The sequence below is a fragment of the Antechinus flavipes genome, chromosome 5, assembly GCF_016432865.1.
Source record: "Antechinus flavipes isolate AdamAnt ecotype Samford, QLD, Australia chromosome 5, AdamAnt_v2, whole genome shotgun sequence".
In the NCBI taxonomy this organism is placed as follows: Eukaryota; Metazoa; Chordata; class Mammalia; order Dasyuromorphia; family Dasyuridae; genus Antechinus; species Antechinus flavipes.
This window is the reverse complement of record NC_067402.1, coordinates 194,331,764-194,351,302: the sequence shown is the minus strand read 5'-3', so window position 1 is coordinate 194,351,302 and position 19,539 is coordinate 194,331,764. Positions and strand designations below refer to the sequence as shown.

Here is a 19,539-nt window from a genome sequence, read left to right as displayed (position 1 = left end):
TGTAGGCATTCTTCAACTGAAGTATTCTGCTGCTGCCCCTTCAGCATCAATCATGTCACACCATGTCTGTTTTCCTATTCATTCATGCATTAAGTACCTACCATATACAATGTTCTTCACTAGTCAGAAAGAGAAATAAATGGTACGGTTGCTGTCCTCAAGGAAATAAGATATATAAACAGATATGTAAGATGGATTAGGATATGAAAAGCACAGAGTGCTATGAGATTAGATGGAGAGATCACTAGTTGTTTAGGGAAAGGAAGAAATAAGGCAGCTTCATGTAGGTGATAGAATTTGAGATGAGGAAGGATTTCTGTCTTTGTTGGAGAAAGCTAATCACCAATGTCAATAGATTGACCTTCATAGACCTCCCATATAGCTTTTTTCTTATCTGAGATAAACCCGGTGGGCGGTGTTTTTCTCCTGGTCCTCTGGCATCAGGACCCAGAGGGATGCTTCATGATTGCTACCTTGCTTGTATACAGGTAGGCAACTACCAGGGCAGTTTGGGAATGTTCCTTCTTTCCAAGAAAACCTCTCTATTCTTCACCTTGGTAGGGTGATGGATGGGGGTATGTTGCAATTGATCTGTGAAAGCAAGAAGGCAGAGGCTATTTCCATTAACCCAATGCCTAATGGAGGAATCAGCCTCTATCCCATTCTGAAGCTGACTAGAGGTAGCTTGTAAAAAGAACTTAAGATGTATGAGTCACTGTATCCTAAAATGACCCTTATAAAGTATCTGCAGAGCTTAATGAGTTTATAGGATAGAGAACAAAAGAGTCAGGTGAGATATTTTTGTGGCAGAGCAGTGTAACTCTGAGGGGTCTAGTCACCAGGAGGGCTGTTCCTGTGTTTCTCTGCTTGTGTACCACTGTTTATTGTGTGTACCCCTAGGGAAAATCTTATATGTCAGGTCAGCACTATAAGCTGTTTGAGGTATTAAGGTGATTATATCCAGTTAAAAGATTGGGCAATGTCTGCTCTGTTACAGGATCAACACAGAGCCAATCTATGTCACAAGCTATGCCCAAGGGCAACCTCCTCCCCACTTTCTCAGGAGTTTCTGTGCCAGAGGTTAAAGTAGCCTCTCTGGAGAAGTCTTCTTTCTGCTCTGTCACTAGGATTTGGCCACATTTTTGTTAAAAAGCTAATGCAGGTAACAAATTTTCTGACTGTTCCCTCCTGGTGGATACCAGCTGCTATCTTTTCCTAAAATCTTTCCACTCTTGCAATTAACTATTGCTGCAACAATCCCACCCATAAAATTCTCTTGCAGAATTCTGACAGTGTGCTCATTACCAGACTCACTGGCCTCTCTTGACCCTGCCACGATCCTAAAAAAAATAATCTTCTAGAAATCGTTAAGCCACAAATACTCTATCTGGGCTGACAAACTGTGCTAGTCCCACTGATATACTCCCCATCCCTCTGACCCTAATCTAACCATCTATATCTTCTACTGTTAATCCTTTTCCCCAAGCTCTGAGAGGGTTAGTCCTCAGCTGCAGGATTCTCCTACTTATATGTTATTGAATCTAATGTCAGTAGATACAAGACTTAAAAGCAATAAGAAGATAAATGTTATATGCAATCTATTTTAGGGCAAGCCCAGTTTCTATTAGTCCCAGCCTAAGAACCAATGTTTAAATTCATTTTTTCTTGATAAAAGGACTTTATGGAAGAAATGGAAGTGTCTAGAGATGTATTTGTGTTTGGGTTGAAAGCCTGGATACCTAGGAAGATTGGTTTACCAACTGATAGAAATTTTTTAAAAACTGATGTAAATAACTAATTCATGCCTAGCCTAAATTTCTGCTTCAGTATGCTAGAAAAAGGATCCAGATTGGTCACACTGTTACTTTCTAACTAAATGACCTTGGCCAAGTCAGTTCTCCAATTCTCAATTTCTTAAATGTTTACTTTGTTTTCTGAGCCATTTATATCATGATCAAATATACCAACAACAAACATGAATGGTTTGTTATTATTGTTGAATACAGGAGAGAGAGAGAGAGAGAGACAGAGAGAGAGAGAGAGAGAGAGAGAGAGAGAGAGAAACAGAGAGACAGACAGACAGACACAGAGAGACAGAGACAGAAACAGAAAGAAAAGGCAGGGAATCTTGTTTGTTAAAGAATTGGGAGACTTTTTCCCTCAGAAAAACTGGGCCAGATACATACACAGACATTATTATGGGTTTCAGATGTACAATGCAAAAGTACTGGAGACCAATAAAGGCATTGTCTCAGGTACTGAGACCAAGTAAATGCTTCATGCAGATAGCCCTGAGTCTCTTGTACTTTCACTGTGGCCAGGTGTGAAAGAAAAACTTGGTTCCAGGCGTAAGAAGAAAGGAAAGCAAAAAGGGGAAGACTACAGTTAGATCCTATTGATCTGAGCTGAAAGCCTGACTTTACTTAGTGTATACAAATTAGAATTAATGGTTATAAAACTGATAGAATAATAAGCCCTGGGAAAGGGAATATTCAAGAGAGAGCAGTATATGGAGGCTAGAATCTGTGTTGGCTTCTCTCAGGCTGTCTATGACACCTGAAACCAAGATACAGGTACATTCTGAAGTGATAACTACTATCTGAAATAGGCAGACCTTCAACTAGATTTTTTTGTGTATGTGAGCCTTGGTCTAGATTCCTCCCCTTTCCCTTTCCCCATGGAAGAAAGTTTCTTCATCTTAAAAAAAAGTTCTGAACTTTTTTGGGTTGTTATTTCCCAGAGTAAGGGGATCCAGTAGAACAGATGCTGCTGATTAGGATCATCTTGCATTTCTATCTCTATATATCTCTGACTAAAACTTATGCAAGTCAAACCAACCTTGATATGGTTGTACTTCTCAAAAGATGGGAATCCTTTGATCCCAGTAAGTTCTTATCAAAATGAAAGGAAATGGGCAAGATGTTTTTCTTATAAAGAATCAGAAAAAAGATTTTCTGTGAAAAAAGAGGATCACTACAAGGGAGTATCAAAAAGGGGATTTCTATACCAATGATACTTGGTATCAGGAAAAGGTAGTAGCTAGGTGATGTAGTAGATAGAATGCTGATCCTGGAGTTAGTAAAATGAGTTCCAATCTGGCCTCAGACACCTACTAATTCTATGACCCTAGGCAAGTCATTTAAACTCTGCCTCAGTTTCCTCAGCTGTAAAGTTAGAATATTAATAACACAGTGTTGAGAATTAAATGATATAATATTTGTAGTTCCAGGGGCAGAACCAAGATGGCAGAGAACAAACAGACTCTTTGTAATCTCCTCTAATCTCTCAAACCAACAGCAGATTAAGTCTCTAAACTGGTTTTGAAGTCAAAGAATCCACAAATATTTGAAGTACAACACATTTCTAGAAGAAGATACCTTGGAAAAATTTCAGAACAGATCTGTTTCAATCAGGCAGGGGAACAGTCTACTGAACCCAGACCACAGCCTAAGAAGACTGGGGCAAGAAGCTGGAGAGGTGAATCAGAGTTTTGTAGCTTCCACGCACCTGGGAATCATTTGTGAGCCTCTTAGGTCACTCTGTCCTGGTTGCAAGCAGGTGGTTTGGCAGATTTGCCTTTTGTAAAAGACAAATTGTAAACCACTGAGCCCCTGAAGAATGCCAAACCTAGCCACTATTACCCAGCACTGGAAATAAATCAGCAGAACTGCCCCAGGACAAATTAAAGCAGCCATCCGCTCCTTTGCATTGAACAGACCTCAAGTCTTAAAAAAAAAAAAAATTAATAAGCAGGATGAATACAGAGAGGACTGGCAAGACTTACATGAACTGATGCTAAGTGAAATGAGCAGAACCAGGAGATCATTATATACCTCAAAAACGATACTGTTTGAGGATGTATTCTGATGGAAGTGGATCTCTTCGATAAAGAGTGCTAATGCAGTTTCAATTGATCAAGGATGGACAGAAGCAGCTACACCCAAAGAAAGAACACTGGGAAATGAATATAAACTGCTTGCATTTTTGTTTTTCTTCCTGGGTTATTTATACCTTCTGAATCCAATTCTCCCTGTGCAACAAGAGAACTGTTTGGTTCTGCACACATATGTTGTATCTAGGATATACTGTAACTTATTTAACGTGTAAAGGACTGCTTGCCATCTGAGAGAAGGGGTGGAGGGAAGGAAGGGAAAAATCGGAACAGAAGTGAGTGCAAGGGATAATGCTGTAAAAAAATTACCCTGGCATAGGTTCTGCCAATTAAAAGTTATTTTAAAAAATTAATAAAAAACAAAAAAGAACTCTCACCATAGACAGTTTTTATGGAGAGAGAGAGAGAGAGAGAGAGAGAGAGAGAAAGAACAGACCTCAACTCCTGAGATTCCTAAAGGCAAAGCAGCTCCAGAAGAAGCCCCAAAGAGAGACTTGAACTGGTCCCCATTTCACAAGGCTTTCTTCAAAGATTACATAAAAGATCTTAAAAGAGAGTTAGAAGAAAAAGGGGAAAATGAAATTGATCATTGCAAGAAGGAATGGAAAAATGGAAAAAGAATGCAATGAACAAAAAAATTTAATTGGCCAATTGCAAAAAGAGCTAAAAAGGTAAACTGAAAAAAAAATACACTAAAAATTAGAATTGAACAAATGGAAGTGAATGACTCAATAAGACTTCAAGAATCAGTCAAAAAGAAAAAAGAAAAAAATAGAAGAAAATATGAAATGTCTCCCAGGAAAAACAACTGGCCTGGAAAGTAGATTTAGCTTAGTAGAGACAATTTAAGGATTATTGGGCTTCCCAAAAACCATGATGAATAAACGAGCCTAGATATCTTACAGGAAATCATAAAAGAAAATTGCCCTGATACTTTAGAATCAGAAGGTAAAATAGCCATCAAAAGAATTTACAGATTACCGCTTGAAAGAGACCCAAAAATTAAATCCCCAAGGAATATTGTGGCTTAATTTCAGAACTATTGTACCAAGGAAAAGATATTACAAGCAGCCAGAAAGAAACAATTTAAATAAAGAAGAGCCACAATTAGGATTATCCAGGACCTAGCAGTTTCTACCTTAAAGGATCAAAGGGCCTGAAATCTGATAATCTGAAAAGCAAAAGAATTGGGATTATAGCCAAGAATAAACTACCCAGCTAAAATGGGCATTATCTTTCAGGGAAGATGATGGGCATTCAATGACATTGGTGAATTTCACCTATTTCTAATAAAAAGACCAGAACTAAAAAAAAATTGATCTCCAAACACAGAATCCAAGAGAAGCATAAAAAGGTAAAAAAGAAAGAACTTGAGAAATATGTTTCTGCTATAGAAACATATATGTTCTCTGCTTCTACTTAGAGAATATGGGTATAACTTGATTTTATTATGATAATATGAAAAAGAAACTAGAGGTGGAAAGAGGATTGTACTAGAAAAAAGAGGAAAAAGGAGGTAAAATAAGGGAAATTATATCTCATGCAGAGGCAAAGAAAACCTATTATAATTGAGGGAAAGAAGGGAGGGGGATGAGCATTGTGTGAATCTTACTCTGATCAGATTTGGCTATAAGAGAGAATATCAGACATATTTGGTATCATAAAGAAACTTGTCTCACTTTAGAGGAAAGTAGGAGGGAAAGGGGGAAAGAAAGAGAAAGACTAATAGAAGGGAAAACATGAATTAGGGGAAAGGTGTAAAAGGCAGGGAGGGGCTCTAAAGGGGAAGGATTGTTTCAGGGAGGTAGTCACCAAAAGCAAAATACTGGGGAGGAGAGAAGAGGGATAGGAAAGAGAAAAGCATAACCTAAGGTAAATAAGATGTTAGGAAATATAGAATTAGTTACTTTAACTGTGAAGGTGAATGGGATGAATTTCCCCATAAAACGGAAGTGCATAGCAGACTGGATTAAAAGATAGAATCCTACAATATGTTGTTTATAAGAAACATATTTAAAGCATAGTGGTACATATAGAGTCAAGGTAAGGGGCAGGAGCAGAATATATTATGCTTCAAGTGAGGGAAAAAAAGCAGGGGTATCAATGCTGATCTCAGATCAAGTAAAAGCAAAGATATATCTAATTAAAAGATATAAGGAAAGAAATTATATCTTATTAAAGGGTACTATAGATAATGAAGCAACATCAATTCTAAATATATATTCACCAAGTGATATAACATGGAAATACTTAGAGGAGAAGTTAAGAGAGATGCAAGAAGAAATAGACAACAAAACTATAATAGTGGGAGATCTCAACCTTGCTCTCTCAGAACTAGATAAATCAAACCACAAAATAAATAAGAAAGAAGTTAAGGAGGTAAACAAAATGTTAGAAAAGTTAGGTATACTAGATCTTTGGAGAAAAGTAAATGGAGACAGAAAGGACTACTTTTTTCTCAGCAGTTCATGGAATTTATACAAAAATTGATGATGTGTTAGGGCATAAAAACTTCAAAATAAAATGCATAAAGGAAGAAATAGTAAATGCATTTTTTCAGATTGTGATGTAATAAAAATCATATGCAATATAAGGAGAAAATAGATCAAAAACTAATTGAAACTAAATAATCTCATCCCAAAAAATGAATTGGTGAAACAACAAATCATAGACACAATAATTTCATCCAAGAGAATGACAATAATGAGACAACATATCAAAATTTGAGGGATGCAGCCAAAGCGGTAAGAAGGGGAAATTTTATATTTCTGGTTGCTTACTTGCATAAAATAGAGAAAGAGAAAATCAATGAATTTGGCTTACAACTAAAAAAGTTAGAAAAAAGAACAAATATCAAATACCAAACTTGAAATTCTGAAAATAAAAAAGAAAGCAATAAAATTGAAACTAAAAAAAAAAACTAATGAATTAATAAATAGAACTAAAAGTTGGTTTTATGAAAAAATCAACAAAATAGAAAAATCTTTAGTTAATTTGATTAGAAAAAGGAAAGAGGAAAATCAAATTGTTAGTCTCAAAAATGAAAAGGGAGAACATTTCACCAAATAAAGAGGAAATTAGAGCAATAATTAGGAGGAGTTACTTTGCCCAACTTTATGCAAATAAATTTGATAACCTAAGTGAAATGTAGGAATACCTACAAAAATATATTTTGCTCAGATTAACAGAAGAGGAAATAAATTACTTAAATAGTCCCATTTTAGAAAAAAGAAATAAAACAAGCTATTAATCAACTCCCTAAGGAAAAAATCCTCAGGACCAGATGGATTTACATGTCAATTCTACCAAACATTTAAAGAACAATTTACTCCAATACTATATAAACTTTTTGAAAAAACAGGGAATGAAGTACTCCTACCAAATTCTTTTTATGATACAGACATGGTACTGATATCTAAACCAGGTAGGATGAAAACAGAGAAAGAAAATTATAGGCCAACCTTACAATGAATATTGATGCAAAAATCTTAAATAAAATATTAGCAAAGAGATTACAGAAAATCATCCCCAGGATAATACACCATGATCAAGTGGGATTTATATCAGGAATGCAAGGCTGGATCAACATTAGTAAACCTATTAGCATAACTGACTATATCAATAACCAAATTAGCAAAAATATATAATTATCTCAATAGATACAGAAAAAGCATTTGATAAAATCCAACATCCCTTTCTATTAAAGACACTAGAGAGTATAGGAATAAATGGACTTTTCCTTAAAATAGTAACATCTATTTAAAACCATCAGCAAACATCATATGTAATGGTGATAAGCTGGAACCATTCCCAATAAGATCAGAGGTGAAACAAGGTTGCCCATTATCATCATTACTATTCAAGATTGTATTAGAAAAGTTAGCTTTGGCAATAAGAGAAGAAAAAGAGGTTAAAGGAATTAGAATAGGTAATGAGGAAACTAAATTATCACTCTTTGCAGATGATATGATGGTATACTTAGAGAACCCTAGAGAATCAACTAAAAAACTATTAGAAATAATCCACAACTTTAGCAAAGTTGCAGGATACAAAACAAATCCACATAAATCATCAGTATTTGCATACATCTCTAACAAAATCCAACAGCAAGAGATACAAAGAAAAATTCCATTTAAAATAACTGTCAAATATTTGGGAATCTATCTGTCAAGGAAGGGTCAGGAACGGTATAAGCAAAACTACAAAACACTTTCCACACAAATAAAGTCAGATCTAAACAACTGGAATAATATCAAGTGTTCTTGGATAAGTTAAGCAAATATAAAGATGACAATACTACCTAAATTAATCTATTTAATGCTATACCAATCAAACTCCCAAGAAACTATTTTATTGACCTAGAAAAAAAATAACAACAAAATTCATCTGGAAGAATAAAAGATCAAGAATCTCGAGGGAATTAATGAAAAAAAAAAAAAAGGAAATGAAGATGGCCCAGCTGTACTAGAACTAAAACTATATTATAAAGCAGTAATCATCAAAACCATTTGGTACTGGCTAGGAAACAGAGTAGTTAATAGGTGGAATAGGTTAGGTTCACAGGACAAAATAGTCAATGACTATAGTAATTTAGTATTTGACAAATCCAAAGATCCCAGCTTTTGGGATAAGAACTCATTATTTGACAAAAACTGCTGGGAAAATTTGAAACTAATATGGCAGACACTAGTTATTGACCCACTCCTAATGCCATATACCAAGATAAGGTTGAAATGGGTTCATGATCTAGACATAAAGAAATGATCAGAGAAATGCAAATTAAGATAACTCTGAGATACCACTATACACCTGTCAGATTGACTAAGATGTCAGGAAAAGATAATGACAAATGTTGGAGGGGAAGTGGGAAAACTGGGCTACTGAGACATTGTTGGTGAAACTATGAACGGATCCAATTCTGGAGAGCAGTTTGGAACTATGCTCAAAAAGTTATCAAACTGTACATATCCTTTGACCCAGCAATGTTTCTACTGGGCTTATTTCCCAAAGAGATCTTAAAGGAGAGAAAGGTTTCCCACATGTGCAAAAATGTTTGTGGCAGCCCTTTTTGTAGTGGCAAGAAAATGGAAACTGAGTGGACGCCCATCAATTGGAGAAAGACTGAATAAATTATGGTATATGAATATTATGGAATATTTTTTCCTGTAAGAAATGACCAATAGGATTATTTCAGAGAGGCCTGTAGTGATGGATGCTAAGTGAAATGAGGAGAACCAGGAGATCATTATACATGGCAACAATAAGATTATACAATGATTAATTCTGATGGACATGACTTTCTTCAACAATGAGATGATTCAAACCAGTTCCAATTGTTCAGTGATGAAGAAAGCTATATATACCCAGAGAGAGGCCTGTGGGAACTGAGGGTGGACCACAACATAGCATTTTCACACTTTCTGTTGATGTTTGCTTGCATTTTGTTTTCTTTCTCAGCTTTTTTTTTCTTTCTAGAGTCGATTTTTTTTGTTGCAGCAAGATAATTGTAAAAATATGTATACATATATTGGATCTAACATATATTTTAGCATATTTAACATGTATTGGACTGCCTGCCATCTAGTGGAGGGGATGGGGGAAGGAGCAAAAAATTTAGAACAGAAAGTTTTGCAAGGGTCAATGTTGAAAAATTACCCATGCATATGTTTTGTAAATAAAAATCTTTAATAAAAAAGAGATAATATCTGTAAAAGGCACTTGATACATCAAATGGCACATTATAGGCATTTTATTGCCTATTTCCTCTCCTCTCCCTAGTAGAAAGAATTGAAGAGCCTGGGTTTAAATTTAAGCTTTACTACTTATGATCTGTGTGATCCTGAACAAGCTCTTTTATCTACATAGGTTTCAACTTCCTTTTCCATAAAATAAATAAAGTTGGACTGGATTATTTCTATGTGCCCTTCTAGCTTTAAAATCTCTTATCGAATGAGAAGATCAGGATAGATGAAGAAGTTTCCTCTCAGGCCATGTCCCGAAACCACTGATACAGGGGCCAAAGTGGTTTCCAATGTCTTAGAGAACTTACTCTTCTAAAATTTTCTGTGCTCCAAGTTTATCCATCAGTGTGTGGAACTGGTCTTCCTCATCTTCATCCCTGTTTTCAATCACTTCTTCCCACCTGGACTCATAGATTTTCTCTTCCTGGGGCTGGGCCCCCTCTTCATCAGATATACTTTGGTTAAAGAAGAAATGACCTAGGGATCAAAATGAACAGAACAATTTAATACCTGTAAGAGAGGGAGCTTCCCTTCCCACTCTTCTCAGTTGACGATCAACTGACTGTAGAGTTGATATACTATTCCTACAAGGAGGCACAAAACATTTCTTCAATTCATTTAAGATAGAAATAACTCAACTGGAAAATAAATTACCCATGCCTTTAAGTGCTTTAAATATCAACCTTGGAAAGGTAGAGATACTATAGAATGGGAGCTGCTTGTGAAAGAGACTTCTGTTTGGGGGAGGGGGAGAGGATTTCCTGTCCACCCTCCCTTCAAAGCGTCAAAGATGCTATTGATGGTTTGAATTTCTTCCTCTAAAAATTGTATATATATGTCCTTTGATTATTTACTGTGGAATTCATTACTCCTAATACATGTATTTTACCTACCCTCACAGTGATTATTGTATGGGAGATAAGACACATCATGATAATATATATTAATTCTATCTAACATAATGCAAACTATGGGACTACTTATAAAAAGAGATATTAGATGCTATGTAGTTGCTTAAGAGAGAATAATAATAATTTAATGATAATGATAAACACAAATACAGTGCCTATTATGTTCCAGGCATTGTGCTAAGCTTTTTCCAAATATTATCTCATTTGATCCTCCCAACAACTGTAGAAAGTAGGTGCTGTTATTATCCTCATTTTACAAATAAGTCACCTGAGGGAAACTGAACTTAAGCATCTTGCCCAGGGTCACACAGCTAATTCAGGACTTACTAGGCCCAGTACTACCACCTGGCTGCCCCAAACTTGGTTTGCAATCATCTCATGGACTTCGGGGCAGGGAAAAAATTCTGGTCTGGCAATGAAGAGGTCTAAGTTCCAAGCCCTACTTGCATACTATCTATTTAACTTTGGACAAACTATTCAATCTCTCTAGACTTCAGTTTCCTCCTTTGTAAATTGAGGGATAAAAACATTATATCTAAGGTTCTTTTTAGCTTTTGACATCTTTTAAAAAATATATTTATTTAACATATGATGAGTCAGTCAAAGAATATTCCTATATACTCTGTACAATCATCTAGAATCACTGGAACTTGTCCATCCTGTTTGGTATATATCTTGCCATTCTGACTTTTATGGAGTTGTTTTTTTTTTTTTGCACTTGAGTCCTTCACTCTAAGATCACACAAATCTACTAGAAATCCCTCCAATTTTGGTTCTAAAAGTCAACTGTCCTTTGACAATTGTTTTTTACAATAACAAGAACAAAAAAGTAGACTTAAAATTTAGAGGTCCATTTCTGACACTATCAGCTCCAAGGCTGTAGGAAAATCATTGAATGTTTCTAAGACTCAATTTCTTCATCTATAAAACAGAATTGTTAATATTTATACTACTCAACACAAAAGGTTGAGAGGAAAATATCTTAATAACTTAAAAGTGTAAAGTGTTAATTAAATTTATTATTGTTAGGTTGTAACATGTTGGTGGTTGTTGTTCAGTCACATTCAATTCTTTGTGACCTCATTTAGGATTTTCTTTTTTTTTCTCTTTTTGCTGAAATAATTAGAGTTACAGGACTCGCCCAAGGTCACACAGCTAGGAAGTGTTAAGTGTCTGAGATCAGATTTGAACTCATTGGGACATCTAGCTGCCCCATTTAGGATTTTCTTGGCAGAAATACTGGAGTGGTTTGCCATTTCCTTCTCCAGCTGATTTTACAGATGAGGGAACTGAGGCAAATATGGTTAAGTGACTTGCCCAGGATCACTCAGCTAATCAGTGCCTGAGGACACATTTGAACTCATATCTTCCTGACCCCAGGTTTGGTGCTGTTAGTGCAATTTGCTAGTCCTGAAAGTGGAAAATCTCATCATTCTAAGTTCAAATCTAGTCTCAGACATGTGTTACCTATGTGACCCTGAGCAAGTCACTTAACTCTGTCTGCCTCAATATCCTCAGCTATAAAATCAGCTAGCAAAGGAAATGGCAAAGCACTCTGGTATTGCTGCCAAGAACATTCCAAATGGGGTAAAAGATTTGAACATGACTGAAATGACTGAACCACAACAAAACATGATGGTATGACTTCCTAAATTTGACTCTCAGCTCTCAGCTAGACTCCAGCTGAAATGAACTGTTGCCTTGCCCAATCTCCATTGTCTTGGATTAAGATAAGCAGTAGAACCTAAATACATTAATCACAGAATATTAGAGCTGTCAGGGACACCAGAGGCCATCTAGTTTAAACTCATACCCTCTACTGTCTAGGATAATGATCACAAAATTTTTAAATACCCCTAAAGAACAGGCACTAGCTCCTTCTCAAGAAATCCATTCTGCCCAGGGCAATCTTGATTGTTAGGAAGTTTTATCTTATATCTAATTCCCTCAACATCCATTCATCACTGTTCCTACTTCCATTTTCTAGGACCAAACAGAACAAACCCAAACTCCCTTCCACTTAACAATACTTGAAGACAAATACTATGTCTTCTATTAAGTCTCCTCCCAGCTATTTCTATTTATTTCCATTTCCTTCAAACATTCATCCTATGGACCTGAGACTCTTCACTTTCCTGTTCATTCTATAGATATGTACAAATATCTTTCCTAAAATATGATTTTTGGAATGAAAGAAACTCTTTGAGACCTAGCTACAATGCCATAGGTTTAGCCTGAATAGTAAGAGTACAGCAGGACTATTTCCTATCTAGACATTGCCTCTCTTCATTAATTCTATGATTACATTAGTTTTTTTTGGCTGCCATGTCACACTGTTGTTTCAAATTAAACTTGAAATCTACTTACTCCAGATCTTTTTTACATAAAATATTATCTAACCATACTTTTTTCATCCAATATGTGTGTATTTTTAAAGTACAAGTATGTCGTTCTTCATTTCTATCTCCTATTTCCTTCAAGTCCCAGCTAAAATTTCACCCTCTATAGAAAGCTTTTCCTGATCCCCCTTAATTCTAGTGTCTTCCTTCTGTTAATTATGTCCAATTTATACTGCATATGTCTTGTTTGTACATGGTTATTTGCATATTGTCTCATCTTAGATGATGGGCATCTGGAAAGTTGGAAATGTCTTACATTTCTTTGTATCTCCACCATGTAGCACAGTACCTGACATATGGTAGATGCTTAATCAGTGTTTATTGACTGATTGACAATTATATACCTATTAAGTTTTCTTCATCCTTTTAGATTAAGATCCTTTTGAATGCTTTACTTTTGTAATGCAATTGATCAGCCATTCCCCCCAGTTTTGTGTCATTTTAAAATTTGATACTCATACCATTCATATACTGGGGGCTCCTATGGAAGAACAGGCTAAAATGGCTAAAAGGATCAGGGAAGATTTCACTGAGGAGGTAGCAACTGAGTAGTATTGAACAAACAAGAGGAACAAGAAAAACTAAGGTGCCTAAACAAACCACAGTCTTGGTCCATAGACCCTAAATAATTGAGCAGGAATATGATTATGATGAATTATTCTTCACCTTTTTTAAGCTCTCATTCTTCCCACAAATTTAGAGAATCTAGAAACTACAGAGATATGACTACATGTGAATTGAGGACTCACTAAATCCACTGGTGAACTCCTCTGGAGTCAGGAAGCCATTGCCATCAGCATCCAGGGTATCAAATACATCTTCCAGATCCTCCAAGCTGAGAGGCAATTCATTGTGAAGCCGCTGAAAGCAACAAAAATAGTGTTTGTTACAGAAAATAACACATTCAATGTGGACTGACTAGGGAGGGACTTCCACTATATAAAAGTTCCACTATTAATTGGTCTGAACTTTAGCTGATTTTATCTCATGTATCAGAAAGTGCTTTCTTCTTAGTGATAGTTAGATCTACAGTGATTTTTGTCTTTCCTTTGTATCCCCAGCATTTAGCTTCATGCCTGGAACCATAGTAAGCATTTCAAAAATGCTTGAAATTTATAGTGAATTGATAAAGCCAGAAAAGGTCAAGTCCCAATATAAATCCTTCATTTTCATGATGAAAAAGCTGGGGTCTGGAGCAATGAATAATGTATACAAAGTCACATAGCTAGTCAGAGAAAGAATTAGGAATCCAACCATTGTGGTCTCCTGATTCTCAATGCATTGTACTTCCTGAACTCCACATTTGAGGGCCAGCTCTTCTTGGAAACCCTTTTTGATGAAGGCTTCTGCCTCTTCCTCATGATGGTTTTTTATTTAGGTAGCATTTAGATTTAGATGTAGCTTTAGAAGTAGGAAGCCATATAACAATAACAGATAAAGTAGGGGGAACCTAAGCTGCCACACAAGTGTCTCTAACATATTCAAAAAATCATCAAGGGAGGCTCTAGTATATTGAATGGAACCTCTATTGGGGATTTAAAAAAAAAAAACATGGACAATAATCACATGGCATGAAAAGCACAGATGAGTTACTATCTGGACTGGTGGAGTGGATACCCACTCATGAAATCACAGAACCTCCTAAAGATATAAGTATAAGAAGGAACAGTCATTTTCTAAAGAGAAGATAGTAGAGTTAGAAGTTCTGAGCAGAGTAGAAAGATTTTGTTATAGTTAAGAGGGCAGTAATAGGAAGTAAATAATTGTTACATAGTGCTTGGAACTTAGGTGAGACCATCACAAATTTATAATGGGTCAACCAGTCATCTTAGTTTAATGACTTCTAGCAGTTTTAGTTTTTCCAGAGTAATTCTGGAAAAATAGAAGGTTTGGGGGTTGATAATATGGAAATTGGGAAAGAACAAGTGTGGGTAGCAAGGGAAGTAAGGCTCAAATACAGGTGATGAACTGAGAGAAAAGGTAAGAATTACAAGGAAAGATCATGATAAGGGTAAAGTACACATCAATCTCTGAACTGGAAATAAATTAGAAATTTACCCAAACTTTTTTCATTATTATAACAGAATATTCCTGTGCTACAAGATGTCGTCAACATGAAAAATGAATGAATGAATGAATGATTAGATAATAATATGGCATACTGGAAGAAGAATGGGCTCAGAATCAGAAGACCTTAGTTCAAATCCTGATTCTATTTATTACCTACATAAGTGACCTAGGCAAGGTCCTTTCCCATAAGCCTTTATATTTATCAAATATAAAAAGAAGTATATTGGTTTAGATGACTTTGAAGACTTCTTCAAGCTCTAAATCCTATAATGTATGTTGTCTAAACATTTTATTCTCCATGTATGACATTTTCCCGATGCAAGCCCATTTAGTTTCTCCTAATTACTGTTCCACCTTGATGTTTCTAATGCACCAGGAAATGGTGAAAACTCTTCGGAGTAACTCCATGAGGATCTAGGTCATCATATAATTCCAGATTCTCACAATGTTTGCATTTATCACTCTGTACAACTTATTTTTACATTTACATTGACCTAGTCCAGGTAATTGTAACAATGGGTTGGCAAGAGAGAGAATTTTGAGTAGCTCAGGTCTATACAGTTTTTTGTAAAATTTTATTTGTAAAATGAACTGGAGAAGGAACTGACAAATCACTATACTTTCTTTGCCAAGAAAACTCCAAATGGGATCGCAAAAAGTTGAACATAACTAAATAATAATAATAATAATGGAACAATGGGGTACAAGTAATACTGGTCAGAGATAAAATTTTCTGTCTTCACTATTTTCTTATCTCTCTGTTTTTCAACTTCCCTGTCTCCATTCCCTGGTGAGGAAGTTCTAGGGATTGGTCAAAAGGAAAAAAAAATCTAAAAGCTAGAAGGATGGACATTGGAATATTTGCTTTTGGGTGTCTATGGGTCTAGTTAACCCTAACCTATGTTAAATATTCTAAGAGAAAAAAAATCCCTCATCTACTCTCCCTCTTCTTTTGCTCTTTTTTTCAGGTCTTTCTTCTGCCTTCCATTTCTTCCTATCTCGCTGGCTTCATAACCACTGGGAAAAGTTGTGAAAGGAAAAAAAAATTGCTTTTGTTGTCATCCTCCTTTCCCTTCTCCCGCATTGCTCTCCTCTCCTCTTCTTTTCTCTCCTCTCTTCTCTTTCCCTCTCCTCTTCTCTTCTACCTTTCTTACATATTAAATCGCAGAAGCATAAAATGCAGGAAGCTATTTCAGAGATCATCTTGTACAGACCACATCCAAGACAACTTTCTACTTGGGAAAGCAAAGGGAGTGACTTGTCCTAGACCACACAGTATCAGATCTGGAACCAGAATTTAGGTATTCTGAATTTAAGAATAATTCTGTTAAACTAATGAATAAATTATATAGCTGGCAATTAAAATGTAAGCCGATAATTCAGACTTGGTGAAATACATTAAAGAATTTAACCACCAGATGGTATTGTTAGTTGCTAACATGATTTTATTCATCCACAACGACCAAGTCCTGGGAAGTCTCAAATACTATCAGCTTGTAATAGGATTTCTTTACCCTTGGTTCATGAAGTAAACAGATTTCAGGTGTTTCTTGAACTAACATCTTTATTTTTACTAACAGTGAATGAAACCTAGCATTTCTTTTTATTATACATGCAGGCAACAAACATTCCAAGAAGAGTTTTCTAAACTCCACCAAATGAGTGAAGAAGTCCAGGATACCAAAGAAAGATTCAAAAGCCCTGTTCTGGAAGGAGCCCCTAGGAGACAGCCAGAACCTGGAGGGTGCTCAGGATGTCTTGTCCCTCAGTTTTCTCTCTCCTGGCAATTGTTCTCATTTCAGTTTTTGTGTGGATTCATTCAATCAGAGATCACAAAATCATAAATTAAGATTTTGAGCTGGGAAGAACCTGGAGGTGGTCTAGTCCAAACGGCTTGCCTAAGGCTACATGAATAAGTGGAGAAGCTGGGCTTAAAACAAGGTCTTTTAATTTCAAATCTAGTGTTCTTTATAGGGGCAGCTAGGTGGTATAGTGAATAGAATGTTGGACTTGGAGTCAGGAAGGCTTGCCTTTGAAAGTTCAAATCTGGCCTCAGACACTTACTAGCTGTGTGATTCTGGGAAATTCACTTAACGCTGTTTGCCTTTGTTTCCTTATTTGTAAAATGAATTGGAGAAGGAAGTGACAAATCACTATACTTTCTTTGCCAAGAAAACTCCAAATGGGATCACAAAAAGTTGAACATAACTAAATAATAATAATAATAATGGAATAATGGGGTACAAGTAATACTGGTCAGAGATAAAATTTTCTGTCTTCACTATTTTCTTATCTCTCTGTTTTTCAACTTCCCTGTCTCCATTCCCTGGTGAGGAAGTTCTAGGGATTGGTCAAAAGGAAAAAAAATCTAAAAGCTAGAAGGATGGACATTGGAATATTTGCTTTTGGGTGTCTATGGAAGACTGGCCATGGAGGAATAAATAAAGATTTGGCCCAGTCTTTCTGAATGGATGCCAACTTCTGTCCAAATTGTAGGATTCTCTTCTGAAGGGACAGAGAACAAAGCAGCAGAGCCCCTGGCTTGCCACCTGAGTTTCTTACTGGCCCTCATGGAGTCAGGTAGATTTGCACAACTACAACAGAAATTCACTAGACAGATAACTTGATGAAGCAAGTGGAAAGAGAACTGGGTTTTTGAGTCAGGTGCCATTTTAATCCTGCTGTTAAACAGCTAGGTGATTCTTCCACATCTCTAAGATGAGAGGTTGTATGAGATGATTTCTAAGATTCTCTGGCTCTAAATCCCATGAAACTATCATACCCCCCTACATCTATCTGCCTCCACATGAGTTCAAATAAGCTTAATCTCATAAAATTCTCCTGTCTATTTGGAAGAGGAATTTCTCCCCCAAAAGTTCTTTACCCAAACCCATCCCTCATTTAAGGGGAAACGTATACTTGTTCCACAGATACTGAAAGTGACTTATGATGAAAGAGAAGGAACGATTATGATGCTGTTAGTTGGGGCAAGAAAAAGGGGCGATACCTCTTTTGTGATACCCATCTGAATAATAAAACAAAAAGAGCTAGCAGGTGTGAAAATCCATAAAACAACATGCAAGAGCGCTTGGCAATATCCTGTGGCAATCTTCTAGCAGATCAACCATTAAATTTAATTTGGCAGGTAGCTACATTAAGAGAGACTGCGATGCACATCAGAATGAGAAGAAGGGATGATGGGGAAGCCATTTGGAAGAATTAAATTAAATATGATGTTTTTTAAAAGAGGGAGAGAAGGACAAGGGAGTAGCAGAGATTGTAGGCATGCATCTGTTTAGCATCCAGAAGAATTTCTGACTTTATCTATAATCCATAAACCATCTGTCTTAAAAGCTATGTTGGAGGGTGAGTAGAGGATTTATAGAAAAGACAGAGACTTTATTTTGCAAGGGAGACATTTATTAGCTTCCTGTAAACCAAGTATCACTATGTTAGAGGTAGAGTATACAAGCCAACTCAGGTTCTCCCCTTCCATAGGCCTTTCAGGAATGACTACAATAATCCCCATCCACATCTTTCTTTGTCTTTATTCTTCTCTAAATTTTACCTCCAATATCATGATATACACATAAAGTATTATGGCTGGAAGGAAATTTCAGAGCTTATTTAGTCCATTTTCTTTTTTCAGAATCATTTGCATTTAAACCATCACACCTACATTAATTTAAAGCTCATCAGGAAAGATGTCTATATCCTTGCTGTCACTCACTCCATTATTTTCTAATATAAACTCTCATAAATCTTTCCAAATGTCTTAATCCAAATCTTTCTTGCTATATCTCAGGTTTATTTCCTGCTTCTTTCATCAGTAAAAATGAATGCCAGATGTATCATATTACCCAAATGCTACATCTTAACATGCCTACAGATTATTATTGAGTGAGTGTCCCTTTAATATTCTCTTTAGGTTAAATAACTCTACTTTCTTTATTGAGAATTGTCTCCACTCAAAAAGCTACAAGGGTGTGGCTGCCAAAGTGATATTGCAGGACAATTCTCTGCCAAATATGTTTTTGCTGAATGGTGGTTCCCTGTTTTTTCTAGGATAAAATACAAACACCTGTGTTTAGACTTAAAAAATCCTTCCAAATTCAATGTAGCCAATCTTTTCCAGGCTTGTTGTACATTACTTCTCATATACTTTTAGGCCAGGCAAAAGGGGGCTTCTTTCTCTTCCTCGCATACAAACTTCTCTGTGTTTTGGTACAGTCTATCCTCCACATTCAGCATGAAATCCCTGCTGACTTTGGTCCCTCATAATCCTCAGCTTCCTTTAAAGTTCAGTTTAAATGCCATCTCCTAAAGCCATGAGAGCCTTTCCCTCTTTCACCCAGGTTGTAGGTATCTCTCCCCAGAAAATTATCTGGCATTTACTTTGTATATCCATATAAATCCATGTTGTTTCCCCTAATCAGATGTAAATAATCTTGTCCAGGGCTGGGGCTATTTTATTTTAGTCTCCAAATCCCTGTACCAGAATGTTTGACATAAAGTAGGCATTTAAT

General features: G+C 36.1%; 1 protein-coding gene across 1 annotated transcript in view; it reads right to left on the bottom strand.

The window, feature by feature from the left end:
* Positions 1-19,539, bottom strand: part of CRACR2A (calcium release activated channel regulator 2A) — a 219,174-nt gene that overhangs the window by 127,617 nt on the left and 72,018 nt on the right. The window contains exons 3-4 of the mRNA XM_051963345.1: positions 13,693-13,804; positions 9,942-10,110 (exon numbers count right to left, since the gene is read on the bottom strand). Coding sequence (XP_051819305.1) covers positions 9,942-10,110; positions 13,693-13,804 — 281 coding nt within the window. The remainder of the gene's footprint in view (positions 1-9,941; positions 10,111-13,692; positions 13,805-19,539) is intronic.